Source organism: Rhinolophus hipposideros, assembly GCF_964194185.1.
Source record: "Rhinolophus hipposideros genome assembly, chromosome: 10".
Lineage (NCBI taxonomy): Eukaryota > Metazoa > Chordata > Mammalia > Chiroptera > Rhinolophidae > Rhinolophus > Rhinolophus hipposideros.
In genome coordinates, this window is record NC_138056.1 from 43,661,643 (window position 1) to 43,679,958 (window position 18,316).

General features: G+C 39.6%; 1 protein-coding gene across 1 annotated transcript; it reads right to left on the reverse strand.

Annotated features, from left to right (window-relative positions):
- Nucleotides 1-8,435: 8,435 nt before the first annotated feature.
- Nucleotides 8,436-9,872, reverse strand: RBMXL2 (RBMX like 2; the record flags this gene model as incomplete). The annotated part of the gene is made up of 1 exon (XM_081063429.1): nt 8,436-9,872. One exon carries the CDS (start codon nt 9,870-9,872, stop codon nt 8,436-8,438), a length of 1,437 nt encoding a protein of 478 aa, XP_080919555.1.
- Between the last annotated feature and the right edge of the window lie 8,444 nt (nt 9,873-18,316).

Sequence of the window (18,316 nt, forward strand, 5' to 3'; positions counted from 1 at the left end):
CGGGCAACTGTAAGTATACAAAATTTAAGCCTTACCATGTTATCACGTGGGGTGTCACGCAAGGTCTCTGGTCCTTCTCCCTGCATAAGAACGCAGGATATGGCGAAGCCAAAAAGGAACACCCACGGAGCCATAGGTAGGGGAGTCATAACACTATAGTCTCGCTGGCCGCTGAGTTGGAGACACAGGAAGCAGGAGCCACACTTTCCCCAACCCGCCATTCTCTTGTCTCTGCCAACCAACCTCACTTGCTAACTGCAATCCGCCTCTCTGCAATCTGCAATCCACACTGCCATGCCATGCCACACACCACACCACCACGACACCACACCTTGCTAGCTTAGCCACAGCAGTTACATCAGTGGCTAATGGCTAACCGGTAACAGCTGACGGCCAACTAGTCACAGCTGATGACCATCTACTACCTGAGCCAGCACCTTTCCATATGAGGCCGAGAGCCTGGAAACTGCTCTCTGGGGCTCTGTCCCCACACATGTATAAGATGGCTCTCTACCTCCAACCTTTCTCTGTGGTCCACTTTTAAGATGCCAAGGAGCCAAGGATATAACAGTCAAGTGCAGCTCAGATCACCACACCTGTCTTTCAAAGTTTCAATGACTTCCAGTTGGCAATCAAGTAAAGTACATGTAAATTAGCAGAGAGGGAAATAAAATCAACAAAGATTAGGACAATCCTAAAATTAATTACAAATAGAAACAAAGGACCTATCTGTACTTAAAATGGGCAACATACACACACTGAAAAGGAGCTTCCTTGTTTCAGGGAAAACCTTGAAATTCATATCCTCTGGAAAGACTTCCTCTGATCAGAATTCATGCATTTGTTCCCTTAACACACTGCCCATGCCTATCTCATAGTATTTATCTCTCCCTGTTTTGCATTTTAGGTAGTTTGATGCAGCACAATCTGTCACCCACACTAGATTGTGAGTGCCTTAAGGATAAAGACAGCATCTGGTTCATCTCAGATTCAAATTGCCTTGACACCTTAAGAAGAATGACTTTCTCTGTGAAGGTAACTCAGAGACTTTAAAGGAGGTATCAAGGCATATGCAGGTCATTCCAGGACATTAATCCAGACAATACATTCCTGTTTCCCAGTTTCTACAATTTACCTGTTCATTTTTTCCTATTAGTCTGACCTTAATCTGATCTCATAATTTCTGTCTTTCTTATTTATTGATTCACATTTTGGTGTTCCTCATTTCTGTTCTCCTGATAATCAACCTCAAGGTATACTTTCTTAATGTTAGTGATTAACCTGTGTTCCTTCACCCTTAGCTATATAAATTTCCAGCAAAAACTATATTGTCAAAAAAGAACAGCAATAGAAAACCCCAGCCTCTGTTTACAGAGCTATGTGCTACATGCTTTAATATATTGTGGTATTTAATTTTCACAGCAAGCTAGTTCTTACTCATCCTTCACATCTTAATTCAATCATCACTTCCTCAAGGATGCATTCTCTGACGTCATAAACTATACCAAACCTTTATTAATATAGAATCTCATAGTACTACGCATCTCTTTCATGCTTATAATAGTTAAATTGTTACATTTTTAACCAAAATTTAGCTTCCCTTTTGAACACCAATCCCTTTGAGGATTAATAATGTATTAATTAATACTTTTGTTCACCAACGTGTCTCCATTGCTCATCTAAGAGATAAGAATTAACTTGTCCAAAACTAATCGCCAGCAGAGTTGCTTCCAAGTAAAAGATTGGCCTTACACAAAGTTCTGTGGAAACTGGTTAAGGCCCAGTTTTTAAGGCAATCAATCAGCTGCACAGCTTGGACCACTGTTGCTCCTACAGCTATGATGTTAGAAAAGGGCTAATGCTTCCCCCCATCATGAATGCTGATGCAGCAAATCCTGCCACTAGTTTGCTATTCCATACAGCTTCAACTGCAAGACTTTGCCCCAGCCCCCACAACATCTTAGAAGTGGTGTTACTCACACTGACATCTTTGCTGCGCTCCCACCCCTTAGCACCCCCTACTCCACCCCCACCCCTGCCATTTATATTCTACTGTCTCTGACTTCTCCAGTTCTTGACAGCAGGGCTGGCCAAAAAACTCCACCAGGAGTCTTAGTGTCACGTTTTGAATAAGTAAGGTAAGGCAGATAGATTTCATTATCAAGGCCTTAACTTCTTCAAATCCCAACCATGAGCACTGAGTGACAAGCGGGCTAGAGCTAAGGTTCTGCCATGACATACTGCTATTACACCCTAACCCCTAAGAATTCCAGGATAGGGCTGACACTTCCTGTATTATGCAACTCAAAGCCCCAGAGCCCAAAAGCAGTAAGTTCTCTTCCAAAGCTGATACCCGCTGCATCTCTGCATTCCCCTAGAATGCATGTGGGCAGCCACCAACTGCTGCTGTTCTGCCTCTGTGACTCCTTCTTAATGAACATGAATTCAGCAGCTAAGTATGTGTGCTGCTTTGCTGTTTGCCTGTTGGCATGGTATGATATTAGCACAGGGCTTGACATATAGTGGATACTACATAAATATCTGCTCAACATTGAATATAATGAGCAGATGGACAAACCTCATGAGGTAAACATCCTTGTGTCTATTTTATAAGAGAAACAAAGCAGAGAGTGATCAAGTAACCTGATCAAGATCACATGGTTAGTAAATGGCGGATATAGGATCTGAATTCAGATCTACTAGATTCCATACTATTTATTCTAGATCACTGCACTCTATTGCAACTCAGGGACTTCCCTAGGTATGTCAGGCCCTAGATAAATTGTGAATAACAGTAACAATAGTAATAGCCACACTCTTTAAAAATCCAGGCATCATACTAGATGTTTTATTTATGGGGTAAAGTGAAGTCTGAGACTATTATGCCAGTGAGTAATAATTCTAAACCCTACATGATTTGAAGGATTCCAAGTCTTAATAATAACATCTATCTACCTCACTTTAGAGTGGTTAGGAATGGGACACTGTGGAAAGATTGGACCTGCTGGTGGAAAGTGAGGGGTCTGTAAAGAGTCAAGTATGTCTCTAAGATTTCAAGCTGGGAGAATATTGCTTGAATAAATACAATAAAATGCGCAAGATGAACTTTTCTGAAGACTTTTAGTACATAAGCAATTGTACTGTTCACTGGAAAAGATAAATTCCAAAGGGAAGTCTGGGCGTCCTCTGTGTGTAGAATGCTGTGGTACCATTTAATAAACCCCACTGCATTCCAGGCAATGTGCTGGATGCTTTATAAGCATTATCTTATTTTAAACTTTCAAAAATTTCATGAGATGATATCACCACTTGCACATGGAAAAACAAAAAACAAAAAAAACTGAAGGTCAAAAATTTTAAGAAAATGGCCCAAGCCACCTAAGTAACAGAATGAAGACTGTTATTTGACCAAAAGATTACCTTTCTATATTACATATGACTAAAGGTTACATATGACCAAAAGATTACCTTTCTAGGGGCGGCCGGTTAGCTCAGTTGGTTAGAGCACAGTGCTCTTTACAACAAGGTTGCCAGTTCGATCCGCACATGGGCCACTGTGAGCTGCGCCCTCCACAACTAGATGGAAAAAACTACTTGACTTGGAGCTGATGGGTCCTGGAAAAACACACTTAAAATAAATAAAAAGTTTTTTGTTTTTTTGTTTTTAAAGATTACCTTTCTACTATAACAAGCAGCCTATAAACATGGGGAAGCCTATTTTTTCCTCAATATTTTTTTCCTAAAAATTTCCTGATACTCAGGTTTTCATTCTCCTTGAGCATTTTAATAAATATAATGAAATACATTTGACAGGGTCATCATTGCTCTGTAGTTCCTCTAGAGTTATTTTTTACACTTAATACTCATGCTCATGTCACCCTCGAAATATTCAGACTCACAATCATTTTTAAAGAGTTCTTCAATGTGCTCCAGTATAAGAGAAATTAGCTTCAGAAGGAAAGTCACCACAAACAGAACATACAGATTCTGAAAGGAATTCCCACAACCACTGGATTCCATGTATGCACAGCAAAAGCAACAGTCTGAATCTGCTTGGTGAGTTCGAGTATGCCCAAAAGAGAAGGACATTGGAACTGGCCCCCAAAAAGGACATTTCTGTGGAGGAAGAGAAGGAAAGTCACATCACCTTTAAGATAAAGGCTGAAAGGGAGGCACATGGACCCCACATAATCTACAGGTTGAGAAATTAGAGAGGCCCCAGGTAAGAGGAGTATAGGCAGAAAAGCCTTCCCATCTTACCTGGCCCAAGGCAAGGGGAAAAGGGGAGCTAAAGGAACAGGGGGAATGAAGTCTACCTCCAGCACTCTAAAGGAGCCCCAGGACCCACAGAGGATTCAGGTTGCAGTCACAGATGGAAGTTCAGGCTTCACCTGGTGGGGAAATATTTAGTAATGCTGTCTGTTGCCACATGGATAGTTTGGATGCTCCTGGAACCGTTTTGGACAGAAGTAATGTGGAGATGGGATCTCAGGAGTAGGATGATTAAGGCAAGCTCAAAATTGAGAACAGTAAGAGATTTTTGTTTATGAGATTTTTGTTTATGAGATGATGTGACTTTCCTTCTCTTCCTCCACAGAAATGTCCTTTTTGGGGGCCAGTTCCAATGTCCTTCTCTTTTGGGCATACTCGAACTCACCAAGCAGATTCAGACTGTTGCTTTTGCTGTGCATACATGGAATTCAGTGGTTGTGGGAATTCCTTCCAGAATCTTAAATTTTACCCAGTGGATAACTCCTGCAAAATACCTGATTTGCTCGCTCTCTCTCTTTCTCCTCCTTTCCCCCCTCATTATTATGAAAGTAAGTATAAACAAGACCTCTCAAATCACTAGATCTCTTGCATATTTTCCTATGAAGATAGCTTTATTAATATTCAGTAAAAAAATATTGGGGCTGTTATACATGTATGAGAAATCCACAGCTTTTGTATGCTATGATCTCGAACTCATCTAAGCTCTGGGTCTTTATTTCCAAATGTTTACACCTCACCTTTTTAAATAAAGTTATTAATGGTTTCAGTATTCAGATTACTCCAGAAATAGCTATTCTGTAAATTGGGAAGTTTTTCATCATTATCATGCTTCAAAAAGAATGTCAAAGGAAAAAGGTGCACTTTCCTCTAAGATTTGGTTCTCAGATATGTAATTTCTAGCCTTGAGGTTATGGTAAGCTAGCTATGAGCAGTGTAGGATAGGAAGGTTCTGTAAACTGGTCAAATAGAATAAGGCATCACCCGTATTATTGAGAGAACAAAGCTGGGAGAATCATTTGTAAGATGAGAGTGCTGCAACTGAAAGTTTCAGAATAATAGATAACATTTTTAAAGTAGCCATTATATGCTGGTGCTGTGCTAAGCTCTATTTTTCATATTAAACTTTGTATTATGAAGGATTCTGAAATTATAGAACGACATGCCGATGTACATACCACAGAAATTTAAGATTTAACATTGTTATTTTTGCTTATAACCCATCTCTTTTTAGGAAATGAAACATTACAGATTCAGCTAAGGCCCACTACTCACCCTTTCCTCTCTTTCTCCTTACACTAAATATCCTTTTTGTGTACCACTCCAAACACATTTTTATCCTTTTATTAATTATACCTACATTTATGCAATTTGCCTTTTCCCCAAAATATTTCAATATTTACCTATGCTGATGCATGTGGGTCTGGTTGACTTCTACATTGAACTTCGTAATAAGCCTCAGTTGATCCACTCCAGGTAGACTGTTTCTTATTTTTTTAAACATTCAAATTGTGCTGTAAGGCCCAATCTTGAGCCTATCTCCTGTGTACACATGCAAATTTCTCGGGGTCCTCTCCTTCGAGTGAAATTTCTGGGTCATAAGGCATGCATCCTCCCACATTACTAGGCATTGCCAGAGAATTATTTCCAAAGTGATTGTGTCAATTTATACATCAGAAAGGTATGAGTCTTTTGCCCATTTTTTTCGTTTTTCCTTTTTTATTTCTAAGCATTGGAAGTTGATTTCAATGCAAATAAATTCTCCCAATCTATGGTTTGATATATTACTTTGTTAACAGTGTCTTTTATCATAAAAAATACCTTAATAATAATGTGGAAAATTGTACCATTTTTCTTCTAGGCTTGAGATTTTTATGTCTTAAAAAGGAATTCTCTACCCCAGTATGGTACATATCTTCTTTATTTTCTTGTATTTAAATTTTTTTCACGTTTGTATCTTCAAACCATTTAGGATGTATTTTTGTGTATGCTGTTAGGAAATTTCATTTTATCTTTTTGCAAAGAAATAGCCATTTTTTAAAGTCCATGCTTTCACCAATGACTTTTAAAGCTATCTGTCAGATATCAGGTTTTCACATACAAGTGGGCCTGTTTGTAGGCTTACTGTTTTAGGCCTGTTTGGTCTACCTATCCTTGTCTTGTTGATAACATACAGCTTAAACTACTAGAACTTTATAGTAAATCTTGATTATCTGGTAGGGTAAGTCCTTTCTAATCACTGTTTTTCAGAATTGTTTTGGCTCTTCTTACTCTGTATTCCACCATGTAAGTTTTAGGATTAGCTAAAGCTCCCATAAGTGCTTTTTTTTTTTTTTTTTTTAAATAAAACACGTTTCTTAATTTGTTGATAGTAAAATGAAGTTTTGGTTTTTTTTTAATTTCGTGGTTGAAGAGCCAAATCTTTTAATATTCCATCGTTGATCAACACAAATAAGGAGTGTTATTAGGAAAGCTAGGAGGGGAGCTGTGTGGGGGAAAAATCATGTTGCAATTTCATTTGAAGTAGTACTGATTTTCCAAATTAATTTTGATGAGGTGGAGAAGTTATAAAAAGTCTTCCCAACCATTTCATGATATGACTCTCCATTTATTTAATCTTCTTTTATGTCCTTTAATAAAGATTAACAATTTATCCATAAAGGTCTTACCCATTTTTGCTAGATTAATTCCAGGAATCTTTTTTTGAGCTATTTCTATTGGTCTTCTGGGCCATTGTGCAGCCTCTTGTAACTTCACTATTTTGTTGAAAAACCATGTTTTTAGAGTTGTATATGTGAGTTACATTTTTTTCCTGTTGTGCAGGTGTTCCTCCAGCAATTACTAAACTGAACATGGATCCCAGTTATTTTAAACTGATCCTTCCTTCCCTGGTCACTAGAGTCCCTTAATTGTACAATTACCTTCTCTCAGATACTCATAAAATTCCACAGGTCCTGAATGGAAAAAGTGTTTCTCGCCCTGTGCTTGGGAAAAGGACTGTTACATCCCTCCTGAGGCAACCTGGAGGAAGCCTCTCCGATTCTTGTCTGCTCAAACCCTTTTCCCAATTTAAGGCTATGGAACATTCAACCCATCTTCTTGCCTTTTGTGGACAGAAGACCAGAGTCCCTCATATCAGGTTGAGATTCTCAGATGCTGAACGGCCAAGCTCTCTCAGGGATTCTCAAGCTCCTGAAACCTGATACTAGGCTGGTCACATTCAAATCCTCCACACCTAGGGGAAGAAACCCAGTTCTCTCCACAGGAGCCAGCAGCTGCCTCTAGAGCCAAGGGCCAAGTAGTTTGGAATTAGGAATAGAAGCCATTATAGTCCCCAAATCCACCATTGGTATTTTTCTACTTGTTTCTTAATAATTTGGTGGTGGTCAAAATAAATGCCATTAGATATTTTATGGGATGTTGTTTTTTTGTTTTGTTTTTGAAGCTTTGTTGTTGATTGGCTAAATCGTTAATTTAGTATTCCATGCCTGCTCAACGCATATGAATGGTATTTTGGGGAGCAAGGGGACAAGAGATTGTGCAGAAGCCCAAAGAAAAAGTAAAAAGGCAAAATATGGCCAGCATTGTCCATTTGCTTTTTTGATTTACGAAGTGAATAGAACTTTCTTTAAATAAGCATCTGATTTAAGTGTTTTTTTGTTGCTTGTCTTTGTTTTTTAACACTGGGAACACTGAGATTCAGTTTGAAAGACCCTTGGTATCTTTCGAGTAGCATACACCAATCCCTCCCACTCTCCCCTGCAAAATCTAGTTGGTTTGAATGGACAGAATGATCCATTTTCGATTTTAGTTGAGCAAATATTTGAAAAAGATCTTAGGACTGTTTGCCTCATTTATCAGGAAAATTGAGAAGGGTGGAAGGCTTTAGGAGAATTTCTACTCGGAAAATATAAGAAGACTAGTACGCAGATTCGTCTTTTAACATGAGCTTGTTGAAAGAAACGTTTTAACAATTCCAAAACGAAATCAAACGAGTTTTAACTTTTTCCTCCCAAAAGCAAAATTACGGAGAGGAAGTTAACAGGAAATTCTCAAAAAGTAAAATCAACTCTTCCTCGTACTAGTCCTTAGGTAGCCACCATAGAACTGGTTCTTCTTCACGTTAGTTTCTTCGAAGCCGGATTCTGGTCACAAGCCGGCGGTCCTTAGTACCTGCTCCGGCCTCGCCCTCTCTCCGAGCGGCTTCCGAGGCGGCTTCCGCTCCTGGGAACCCTGCGCACCGACCGGCTGTAAGAGTCGCGCGGCGGAGGGCACTCCCTTTCCATGGACGGGGGGCCCCCGCGACTGGCTCTGTCGACCTGGTCACGGCCCCTGGAGTAGCGCTCGCTCCGACCGCTGCTGTAACTATCGCGGCCGCCGCCGTAGGCGTCGGGCGAGCAGCCCCGGTACTCGTCGTAGCGGCCTCCGCCGCCGTAGGAGGGTTGGGGCCCCCGTCCGGAGGCGGTGCCGCGCGGGTCTCCGTAGCTCTCGAAGGCGTCTCGGTAGGAGCCTCCGCTCGGGTGATCCGCGTAGTCACGGTCGCGACCCCCGTAGCCGTCTCGGTCGCCGTAGCCTCTCGACGGACAGTCGTCGCGGGCACTGGAGTGGCCGTAATCGCGGTAGGTGTATTCTCGCGGCGAAGGGGCGAAATCGCGGGGGTCGCGGGGGCCCGGGTAGTCTCGGCTCGAGTAGCTGTCCCGGGGCGAGTAGCCCTCTTCCCAGGGGCCCACGTAGGGGTCCCGGCGCGGAGGGGGCGGCTCCCGGCGCGGCGGGCCCGGGTAGCCGTCTCGCCCACGCGCGGCCGGAACCCGCCCGTGCATTCCACCGCCACCACCGTGAGCGGGGACGGACGACGTGGCCCTCTTGGGGGGCGGGCCCGCCCTGTGCGGCGGCGGCCCGCGCTTCATGGGCATCGGGGCCCGGGAGGACCGCGGATCGAAATAACCCCCGTAGCCGCCATCGGAAGGCCCACCCCGGGAGGGGGATCGGCGCGGGCCTCGGCCGCCCCCGCGGTTCCCGCGCAGGCCCCTCAGGCGGCCGCGGCTACGGGACAGCGGCAGCGGGCCCCGCCGGCCGCTCTCGAACGCCGGCTTGGTGGCCTGGGCCACCTTGATGGCCTTACCATCTAGGGACTTGCCGTTCATGTCTCTGGCGGCGGCCTTGGCGTCCGCGGGGTTTTCGAAGGTGATGAACGCGAAGCCTCTCGACTTGCTGGTTTCTCGATCTTTCATCAGCAGCACCTCGGTGATGGGGCCATATTTGCCAAACTCGGCGTCGAGGGCTTTCTCGTTGGTATCGAGGCTGAGCCCGCCAATGAAGAGCTTTCCCGGGCGATCCGCTTCGACCATTGCGGCGGCTCGAGTGATCAGGGGCGCTGGGAGGCGAAGAGGCAACGACCGTCCAGGCCTTTGAGTCCACCGCCTGAGGGCCGCTTCTACCGGTCGGCAGGTCGGACGGCGGCGCGGCGCGGAGGCGGAGAACCGCGGTTGCCGCCCCCTGGTGCGCAGGCGGAACGCTCCGGTTTGTACCGCTTGGGTCTGGTTCCCGCCGCCTGGCTGGGCTCTAGTTGTGATTGGTTGGTCGGGCCAGGAAGGCCGTCCCATCCGGGAAGATTGGCAGTTTGGTAACTTTCCAGTCTCTAAACTTAAAGAAGACTTATTAACCTGCCTTAAGGTCTTTAATTCACTCCTGAAGCCTCTGTTGAGAAATGAAAAGATGTTAGGTTAAAAAAAATTTGTTTTTCCCCTATACTACTCTTGATGAGAATCATCATGTATTACAATCCAAGTGACCAAAACCATTTGTAAGCAAAAAAAAAAAAACCCCAAAAAACATTGAGAAATGAAGTATTGAATGTTAACCATAATTGAAAAAATATTTAAACGAAAAATAAAATAGTGATAACAATTTGAAAGTTTGTACATAAAACGTTATTTGCTCTTTCGCACTTGCCAAAGGGGAAGACTAGGTAAGTGGGGGGTTGGTTGGAATAAGGAGGGAGCCGTTCTTTGGATGCACCATTTTCTTCAGTTTTTCAATCTTCAAAGGGCTCAGAGTTAGGCAGCATTGAAACTGCCCTTTCAAATAAAGGTCTTGCTCAGAAAGTCACCTTATAACTAACAGCAAAACGTGAGAGAGCATTTGGACACTCACGGAAGTAGCACCTGAGCAAACATTAACTGAAGCCTTCGCCTCTTCCTCTTGAAAGAGGAGGTACTTTTAAGTATTTGGGGCTCATGTACACCACCACAATTCAAATTTGTTCTTACAATAGTCTCTGAATGAAACACAAGTGTGAAGAATAACTTGGTGAACTTATCTTTGCTAGACACAGCAACGTCTAAAAACTTTTTAAAATAATATTTTGAGTGTGGTTTTGACTGGGTTTTTTTTTTCTTTGAAGTAGTATAAATTTTGCAAAGGTTTCTAAGACGAAAAGTTAACTGAATAATCATGTCTATATGTGTGTATGTACACATATATATATGTGTTACATTGGTTTACTGTAATAGGTATATAATATTGAGGCAGTGAAAGCAGGCATTTTTGTGTTTCTGACTTCAATGGGGACACTTCTAAGGTTTTAAGATTTTTTACCATGCACGAATGGCAGTTAAACATATCACATCAGTTCATGTGATGAATTGCGGTTAAGACGTTTATTAAGTCATTATATTTATAAGTCTATCTGTGTGAGATGCATTATTTTTAATATATTGATTTTTATTTGCTCACACTTTACAAAAATTTTACATTTCTGAGCATAAAAGGTACTGGCCTATAATTTTCTTTCTCATACTGAGCTGGGGAGATTTTTGCTTTGTGACCTAATGTGTGTGCATGTGTGCGTGTGTTTAATGTTCCATATATACTTGAGAAGTATATTCTCTAAATGTTGGCATAGAATTCTTTCCTTATATTGTAATATTCAAATCTTCCCTATCCTGTTTTTTATTTGATAGGATTGTCAAAAACTGAGAATTGATTTGAAATTTCCCCCAATTCTGGATTTGTCAATTTCGCTTTATTTTTATCCACTTTTACTTCATGTAATTTAATATTATGTTGTTAGATACTGTTTAACAAACAAATTTGGAGCTCCAGTTGACTTTGATTCATGAATCAGGCAGCATTTCATCTAGCAACTACATGCACACTGAGGGGTTGTACAAACTGAAGGTTTTTACAGAAAGAAAGATGGGGCAAGGGGGCTACTAGCAAAAGAAAAAAGAAAGGATTATTTTTAGGTCAGGCCATCTTTAGTAAAAGGTATGAAGCATGGAGATGCATTTTTATGAAGGAAAAAACAAAATGTGTTTTCTGGATAAGGAAAGATATAAAAGACATGCGGGAGTTGGTAAAGGAAGAAAAAAAAAAGTAATTTTGTCCTAAAGTAAAATGATTGCTTCAAAATAAAAAAGGAAAAGATAGGACAAAAGCTGAAAGGCATATGAAAGTTGCAGAAGGTTTATGAGTGAGGGATCTTAAGAATTTTATATATGGTCAAGCTAAAATTTCAATGGAAAACAAGTCAATTTCATTATTTGTATGTGTATGTATGTGAACTCTCATCAGATTTTTAACCATGGACATTTTAAAGTCTTTATCATTTACACTTACTGTTTTACTCTGATGCTTTGGCAAAACTAAACAAACAAAAAAGAGTTCTTATAAACGTATTTCATCTTCAAAGATGTTTTTTAAAAAAACACTGACAACTATAATTTTATATATATAATGTGATGGCTCGGTGTGAGGTCGGAGGGATAGTGGATGGGGGGAGGGGGGTTCACAGTGTGAGGGATATAAATGATGAACGTCTAAGTATTACCTTGTCTTGTACACCTGAAACTAAAAAAAAAAAAAAACACTGACAAGTACTCTAAAATGCCGGTTTCTCATCATTTTAAAAACATAACACTAAACTGGGTAAAAATGAACAGAACTCTTAGAAAAACGGCTAACAAAAAGATCAAGATCAACAAAAATTAACAACATGGGACTAAACGAACTGGTAAGAATGGTTATAATTTTTATGACTTTTTATATAAAATGTTACTGTATTTGATCTTTGTTTTCCAGATACATTTTTTTTTTCTCCTAAGCTACCTATGACCTGTAGTTATTTGGTAAATTATATCTTTGTAAGCAAAATTAAAACATTTACCTTTCCCTTTCTACATGATCCCTCCAAAATTTCAGGTACTCTTAACTAATCCATATATGACCAAATTTAAAGGTGTTTTAACTCTTGAATTCATGTTTCCCATTTAAAGAACTCTATTGCACCTAACTGGACTGGTCAACCAACATAAGATTTAAAATTTAAAACTACTAGAAAGTGAAGCAGATGACATCTGTTGTGGACTACTGAACCAAGATTCCAGACCAGGCCATTATTGTATAATCTACACCTTCATTTTCCCTTTCCCTTACTTTAGTTCCTTCCTATCTCGCAAATAATATGAGAGGCCAAACACTCACTATATTATTGTTTCCTTTTCCCCCTAAATTTCTGACTGGAAAGACAATTCAACATTGGGCATCATCTTTAAACCTACTTCACAGATCAGAATATGCAACAGGTTGCAGAGATAGGCTAGGATGTTGAATGCCTGGTGATGTCAACCCCAGTAAAGGTACCAGATTTGGAAGAATACTTTTTCCTTGGGCAGGTATTACAATGACTGCCACAGCAATAACCAACCAGAAAAATCTTTAAATTCCCTTGCACACTCAGAAAAATCTTTAAATTCCTGTTGTTATATTAGACAACAGAACTGTGACCATATCCTAACCGAACAAGTTGAGGTTTGCTACGTTGATAATCTCTCTTATTATACTTGGATAAAACATCTCTGGTGAAACGAAGATGAAACTAGGTAAAATCCAGGCACAAGCCAAATGATTAGTTACTGACACCTCATTATTCTTTAGTATCTTCAGTTGACAAGTATTGCCTCCTGGTTCAGTTCTATTCTTCAAATTGGACTTGGCATTTTGTTTTGTTATTATATATAGAAATTTTTGCTGTTATAGAACTTTGTTTTGCATAGCTTAATATTAAAAAGACACCACTCTGATAATGGTTGCTCACCGTTTTGAGATAATAAGGCCTATGAGACTTCATATGAAAAACCTCAAGAAACTACAGAAGATATTTGCTCTTGAACTGTAAAGCCTTCCTCTGTTCTGGTGCTCTTGTTGCTCAAATGTGGCCTAAAGCTCCTAAGGGGAAAACCCTTTTCCTTCCATGTGGGACATACCACAAACGAACCTTCCTGGTGATGAGGGACCGACAATATCATGACGTCCCCCAAATGATGCTTTCAATAACTAATCAATGTTGCTTTCTGATGAATGACTAATGATGCTTTCAAGAAAAGAACTTGATCAAAAAGAAAAAAAATATGAAAATATAAATGGAGCCACTTTAAAAATGGAGTCTGAGCTGCCATCCCAGAAGAACTGCTTTACATGTCTTACTCCTCAAACCTTTGTAATGTTAAAACAGGGCAAAACTTTGGACTGAGCCTAAAGCAGTATTATGTCCCAAAGAACTGTCTGCAAACATAACAAGAAAGCAGATATTGGGGCAGCTGGTTGGCTCAGTTGGTTAGAGCTCATAACAGTGCTCATAACACCAAGGTCGCTGGTTCGATTTCCCCATGGACCAGTGAGCTGCGCCCTCTACAACTGGATTGAGAATGATGACTTCACTTGGAGCTGATGGGTCCTGGAAAAACAGGACCCATTGGAGAGCTATGTTTTATAGTTCCCCCCCAAAAAAAATCAAAAAAAAAAAAAAAAAAGGAAAGCAGATATGACTACTGGGCTGAAAATTAAAAACATTTAGAATTAGCATCACCACTTTAGTTTATTTGCACCAACAGAAATGCTTTCCTTCTATTGATATAATTGTCCCCCTTCCTTTTCTCATCAAACCCCCTTGCCTTTGCCTCCTAAATTGGAACACTATTGGGCTTCTATCCAAATAGTGCTTCCCAAATAGATATTCTTTCAATCTCAGATAAATGCTGGTTGCCTCTCACTTTGGCCTTTTATTTTTAGGTTAACACTTTTATGATGGATATATAAACCCTTGTTCCACAAATACCTGCATCTCACTGGTTCCCTTACTACTCAATTGATGACAATCTTTGACAAGTGTTCACTCTGCATATGTATTAGAACCATGATTTAAAATCCTTGAAAATTATATTTTGCTGCATCACGGGATCCACAATGGTCCAATTAGAGTCTTTGGAAGACATTTTCAACCAAAGCAGGGGACCAGAAGACATCTTTTCTCCTTGGTTGCTAAGCTAAAAGCATGCAAGTTCAAAGCTGCCTGTGACATATTTCTACCCCATTAACCCCAAATAGCCTCAAAATATCTAAAGTAAAAATTTAAAGACTTACAGGAAAAAATAGAAAATTTCTCTATCGTATTAGAAGATTTAAAGAAAATGTTCTCAATAATTGATAGATTAAACAGCAAAAATTAGAAGATTTGAACTGCATAATTTAAAAGCTTGATTTGAGATATATATGTATTTATGCACTTTTATGGAAAAATGCGTATTTTTTAAGCACATATTAGGAAATTGATTATATACTAGGACATAAAATCTATTTAAATCAATTTCAAAATATATTTTCATATTGGACACATTATCTGATCATAACTCAGTGAGGTCAAAAATCAATAACGAGAAGATAATCTTAAAAATGCCTAAGTTTGTAAACTGACAAGCATGCTTCTATGTAACACATGGGTCACAGGAGAAAAATACTCCAGTGTAAATCAGAAAATATTTGTACATGAATGCAAATGAAAATATTCCACATTCACACATGGGAATTCAGCTAAAATGTATACAGAGGAAAACTTGTAGCCTCAATACTTATGATAAAAGAGAGAAAAGGCTGGTATGTTAATTTAAGAAGTTAGCATACCAACAGAACAAATTCAAATATAACAGAAATCCAATGATTTACAAAATAAATTTATTTTGAAAAACAGATAAAATGTAAAGAATCAACAAAGCTAAAATTTTTGACCACTCTATTTGATTCCTTGACTATTCTATTTCACTCCTTAACTACACTATTTAAAAATGCAAACACTTCCTAACCCAGGGTCTGTGTTTACGATGAGGGTTGTAATTTGCTTGATGCACAAATTTAAGGGGATGCCAAAACAAACAAAAAAAACCCCTCAGTAATGCCAAAACAAACAAAACCTCAGTAATCAAGATAAATATTTTAGTGGAATATTTCTAAAAATCAAAATAAATGCAAAATTATCCATGATAACAAATATCACAAATTTAAATAAAGATAGTAACTAACTCTGAGCTGGCACAACCCTGAGAATAGGTGCCTCAGTTGCCTCACCCTAATCCTGGCCCATGGATTATCTGATAGCAGTGATACCAGGCATGTTTTCAAATTTTAAATGGCAATGATGCTAGTATTTTGTTGTTAATTTAGGGTAAATATTCCTTATCATGTTATGGAAGTACCTGACAAAAAAACCTAAATTTTATTAAATCCTTTTTCAATATATATTAAGGTGATTATTTGGTCTTTCTCCATCAACTAACTGATGCCATAAATTTTAACAATATTCCTCCTAATACTTGTCCTCTCTTGCATTTCTGTTATAAATCATAATATGGTATATTTTAATTGAATGTAAAAATATACTCATGGTATATTTTAATTGAATGTTGGAATTCGTTTTCAAATATTTATATTTGGTGTTTGCATACACATTCCTAAGTGACATTCAACTATATATTTTTCTATAATGCTATCTCTGTGTGGTTTATTATCAAAGTTTTCTTAGCTTTATAAAATGAAATGGGAAAATTATCTTCCTCTGTTATGCTTGGAAGTTATTCAAAAAACAAAAGAATTTTCCTTTATCTGAAAGTTTGGTACAGATCACCTTGATAAGCATTTATCAACAACTTGGAGTTTTACTTGGGTAGCTTGGAAATCCTGTTGTCTTGTGAAAGATGCTCATTGCCATGTGAAAGGAATGCCACTTCTCTGATGCATACAGTAGTCTCCCCATATTCAAAGTATCAAATTCCAAGGTTTCAGATACCCAAGGTCAATCATGGTCCAAAAATATTACATAGAAAAATTCCAGAAATAAACAATCCATGTCTTAAATTGTGCTGTTCTGAGTTATGAAATCTCACACCATCCCGCTCTATCCTGCCCTGAACATGAATGATCCATTTGTCCACGCTTTGTCCATGCTGTATACCCTCTCCACTTTTAGTCACTTAATAGCCCTCTCTTATCAGGTCAACTGTTGTGGTATCACAGAGCTTATGTTCAAGTAACTTATTTTACTTAATAATGGCCCCAAAGAGCAAGTCATGTTGGCAATTCAGTTATGCCAAAGAGAAGCCATAAAGTACTTCCTTTATGTGAAAAGCTATGTACGCATAAGAAAAAAATATAGTATATATAGGGTTCAGTACTATCTGCAGTTTCAGGCATCCACTGGGGGACTTAGAAAGTATCCTGTATCCTTCGCATATAAAGGGGGACTGCTGTATTTCCTTTTCTGAGTTTGTTCTGACAACCTGAGGTAGCTTTCTTTAGCCTGTATGACTATAATGACTGGGAATCAACCTTAGTAACGACTCCTTTTCCAAGTATTGTCTATGACAAATGTCAGCCATATCCTTATTCTGTGTAGATATCAGCTCCAGTAACATTACCTATAAATTTTGACGATTGCCATCTGCCCCCTTCTAACTGTCATGGTCCACTCTTGTCTCTATCCCTGCCATATTGACTCAGGAGCTACTATACCAGCTAAGAGGCTTTTTTATCTCCTCCAGAAAGGAGGAAAAAAATGATAGCGTTTGCAGTAGACAAAAGGAGGCCACACATTTTTTGACACTACTCTCATCAAGTGACTGCCCTTGAACCTGCGCTGGCCTGTACTGTTTTGACCAATGGAATAAGACAGAAGCAACTTTGCCAGTTCTGGGCCTAGCTTTTACAAGAATTGGCAACTTCCACTTGGCCTCTTCAAACTCTGAACTCTCATCAAAGAACTTTATCTTCTCTGTTGGAGAGACCACATGGAGAGGCTCTGAGATGAGAGGGAGGAGGGGCCCAACCCAAACCAGCCTTCCAGCCATCCTCTCCAAGGCACCAGGCATGTGACTAAAGTCATCTTGGGGCTTCCAGAACAACCTGGCTGTCAGCTGAACACCACCAAGGCACTCCAGATGATGTCATGTGGAACATAAGAAATGCTTAGCTGAGCCTTTTCTGAATTTTAATCTACCAAGTCATGACATATAACAAAATGGTTGTTTTAAGCCACTAAATTTTGGGATGGTGTGTTACATAGCAATAAATAACGAAAACGTTCTTTTACAGAAAATTTTACTGTGCGATGTTTCTGTCAAACAGAGGAACCTGTTTTAGCTCTAACCCTAATAATCTTTGTATCTCCTTATATCTTCACAGTAGACTATAGAAAATAGTTCACTGCAGAAGTGGACTCCCATTTCTATTAAAACTAGTGAGTCTAAAATATTAATGTACTGAAGAACAGCCTGGGAAATAATTTAAAATGCCAGTTCCTAAGACCTTCACCCAGATATTCTGATTCATGAAGTCTAGTATGGGGTTCAGGAATCTGCATGTTAAGTAACACCTAAGTGATTGTGACCCTGGGGATCTAAGAACACACATGGAAAAGCATTCAATAAAATGAACCAGAGATGGTGAGGCTGTGAACTAAGCCATGGCAGTGGGAATGAAGGAAAGGAAACAAGATGCTTTAACACAATCTTCTCTGGCCCCACCCTCTGGTCTCATTTCTAGGCTCCTCACATCTGGATTCTTAAGCTCTGCATCCAATTGAAATCACGGTACAATTTTCACAGAGTTTTGTGTTTTTCATTTTATTTTAGCCTCTCAACTCCTGTGGGAAGTAGAACAGACATTTTACAGAGAAGTGATTAACCTATATCTAACAGAATATCAAATGCAATATGTCTGG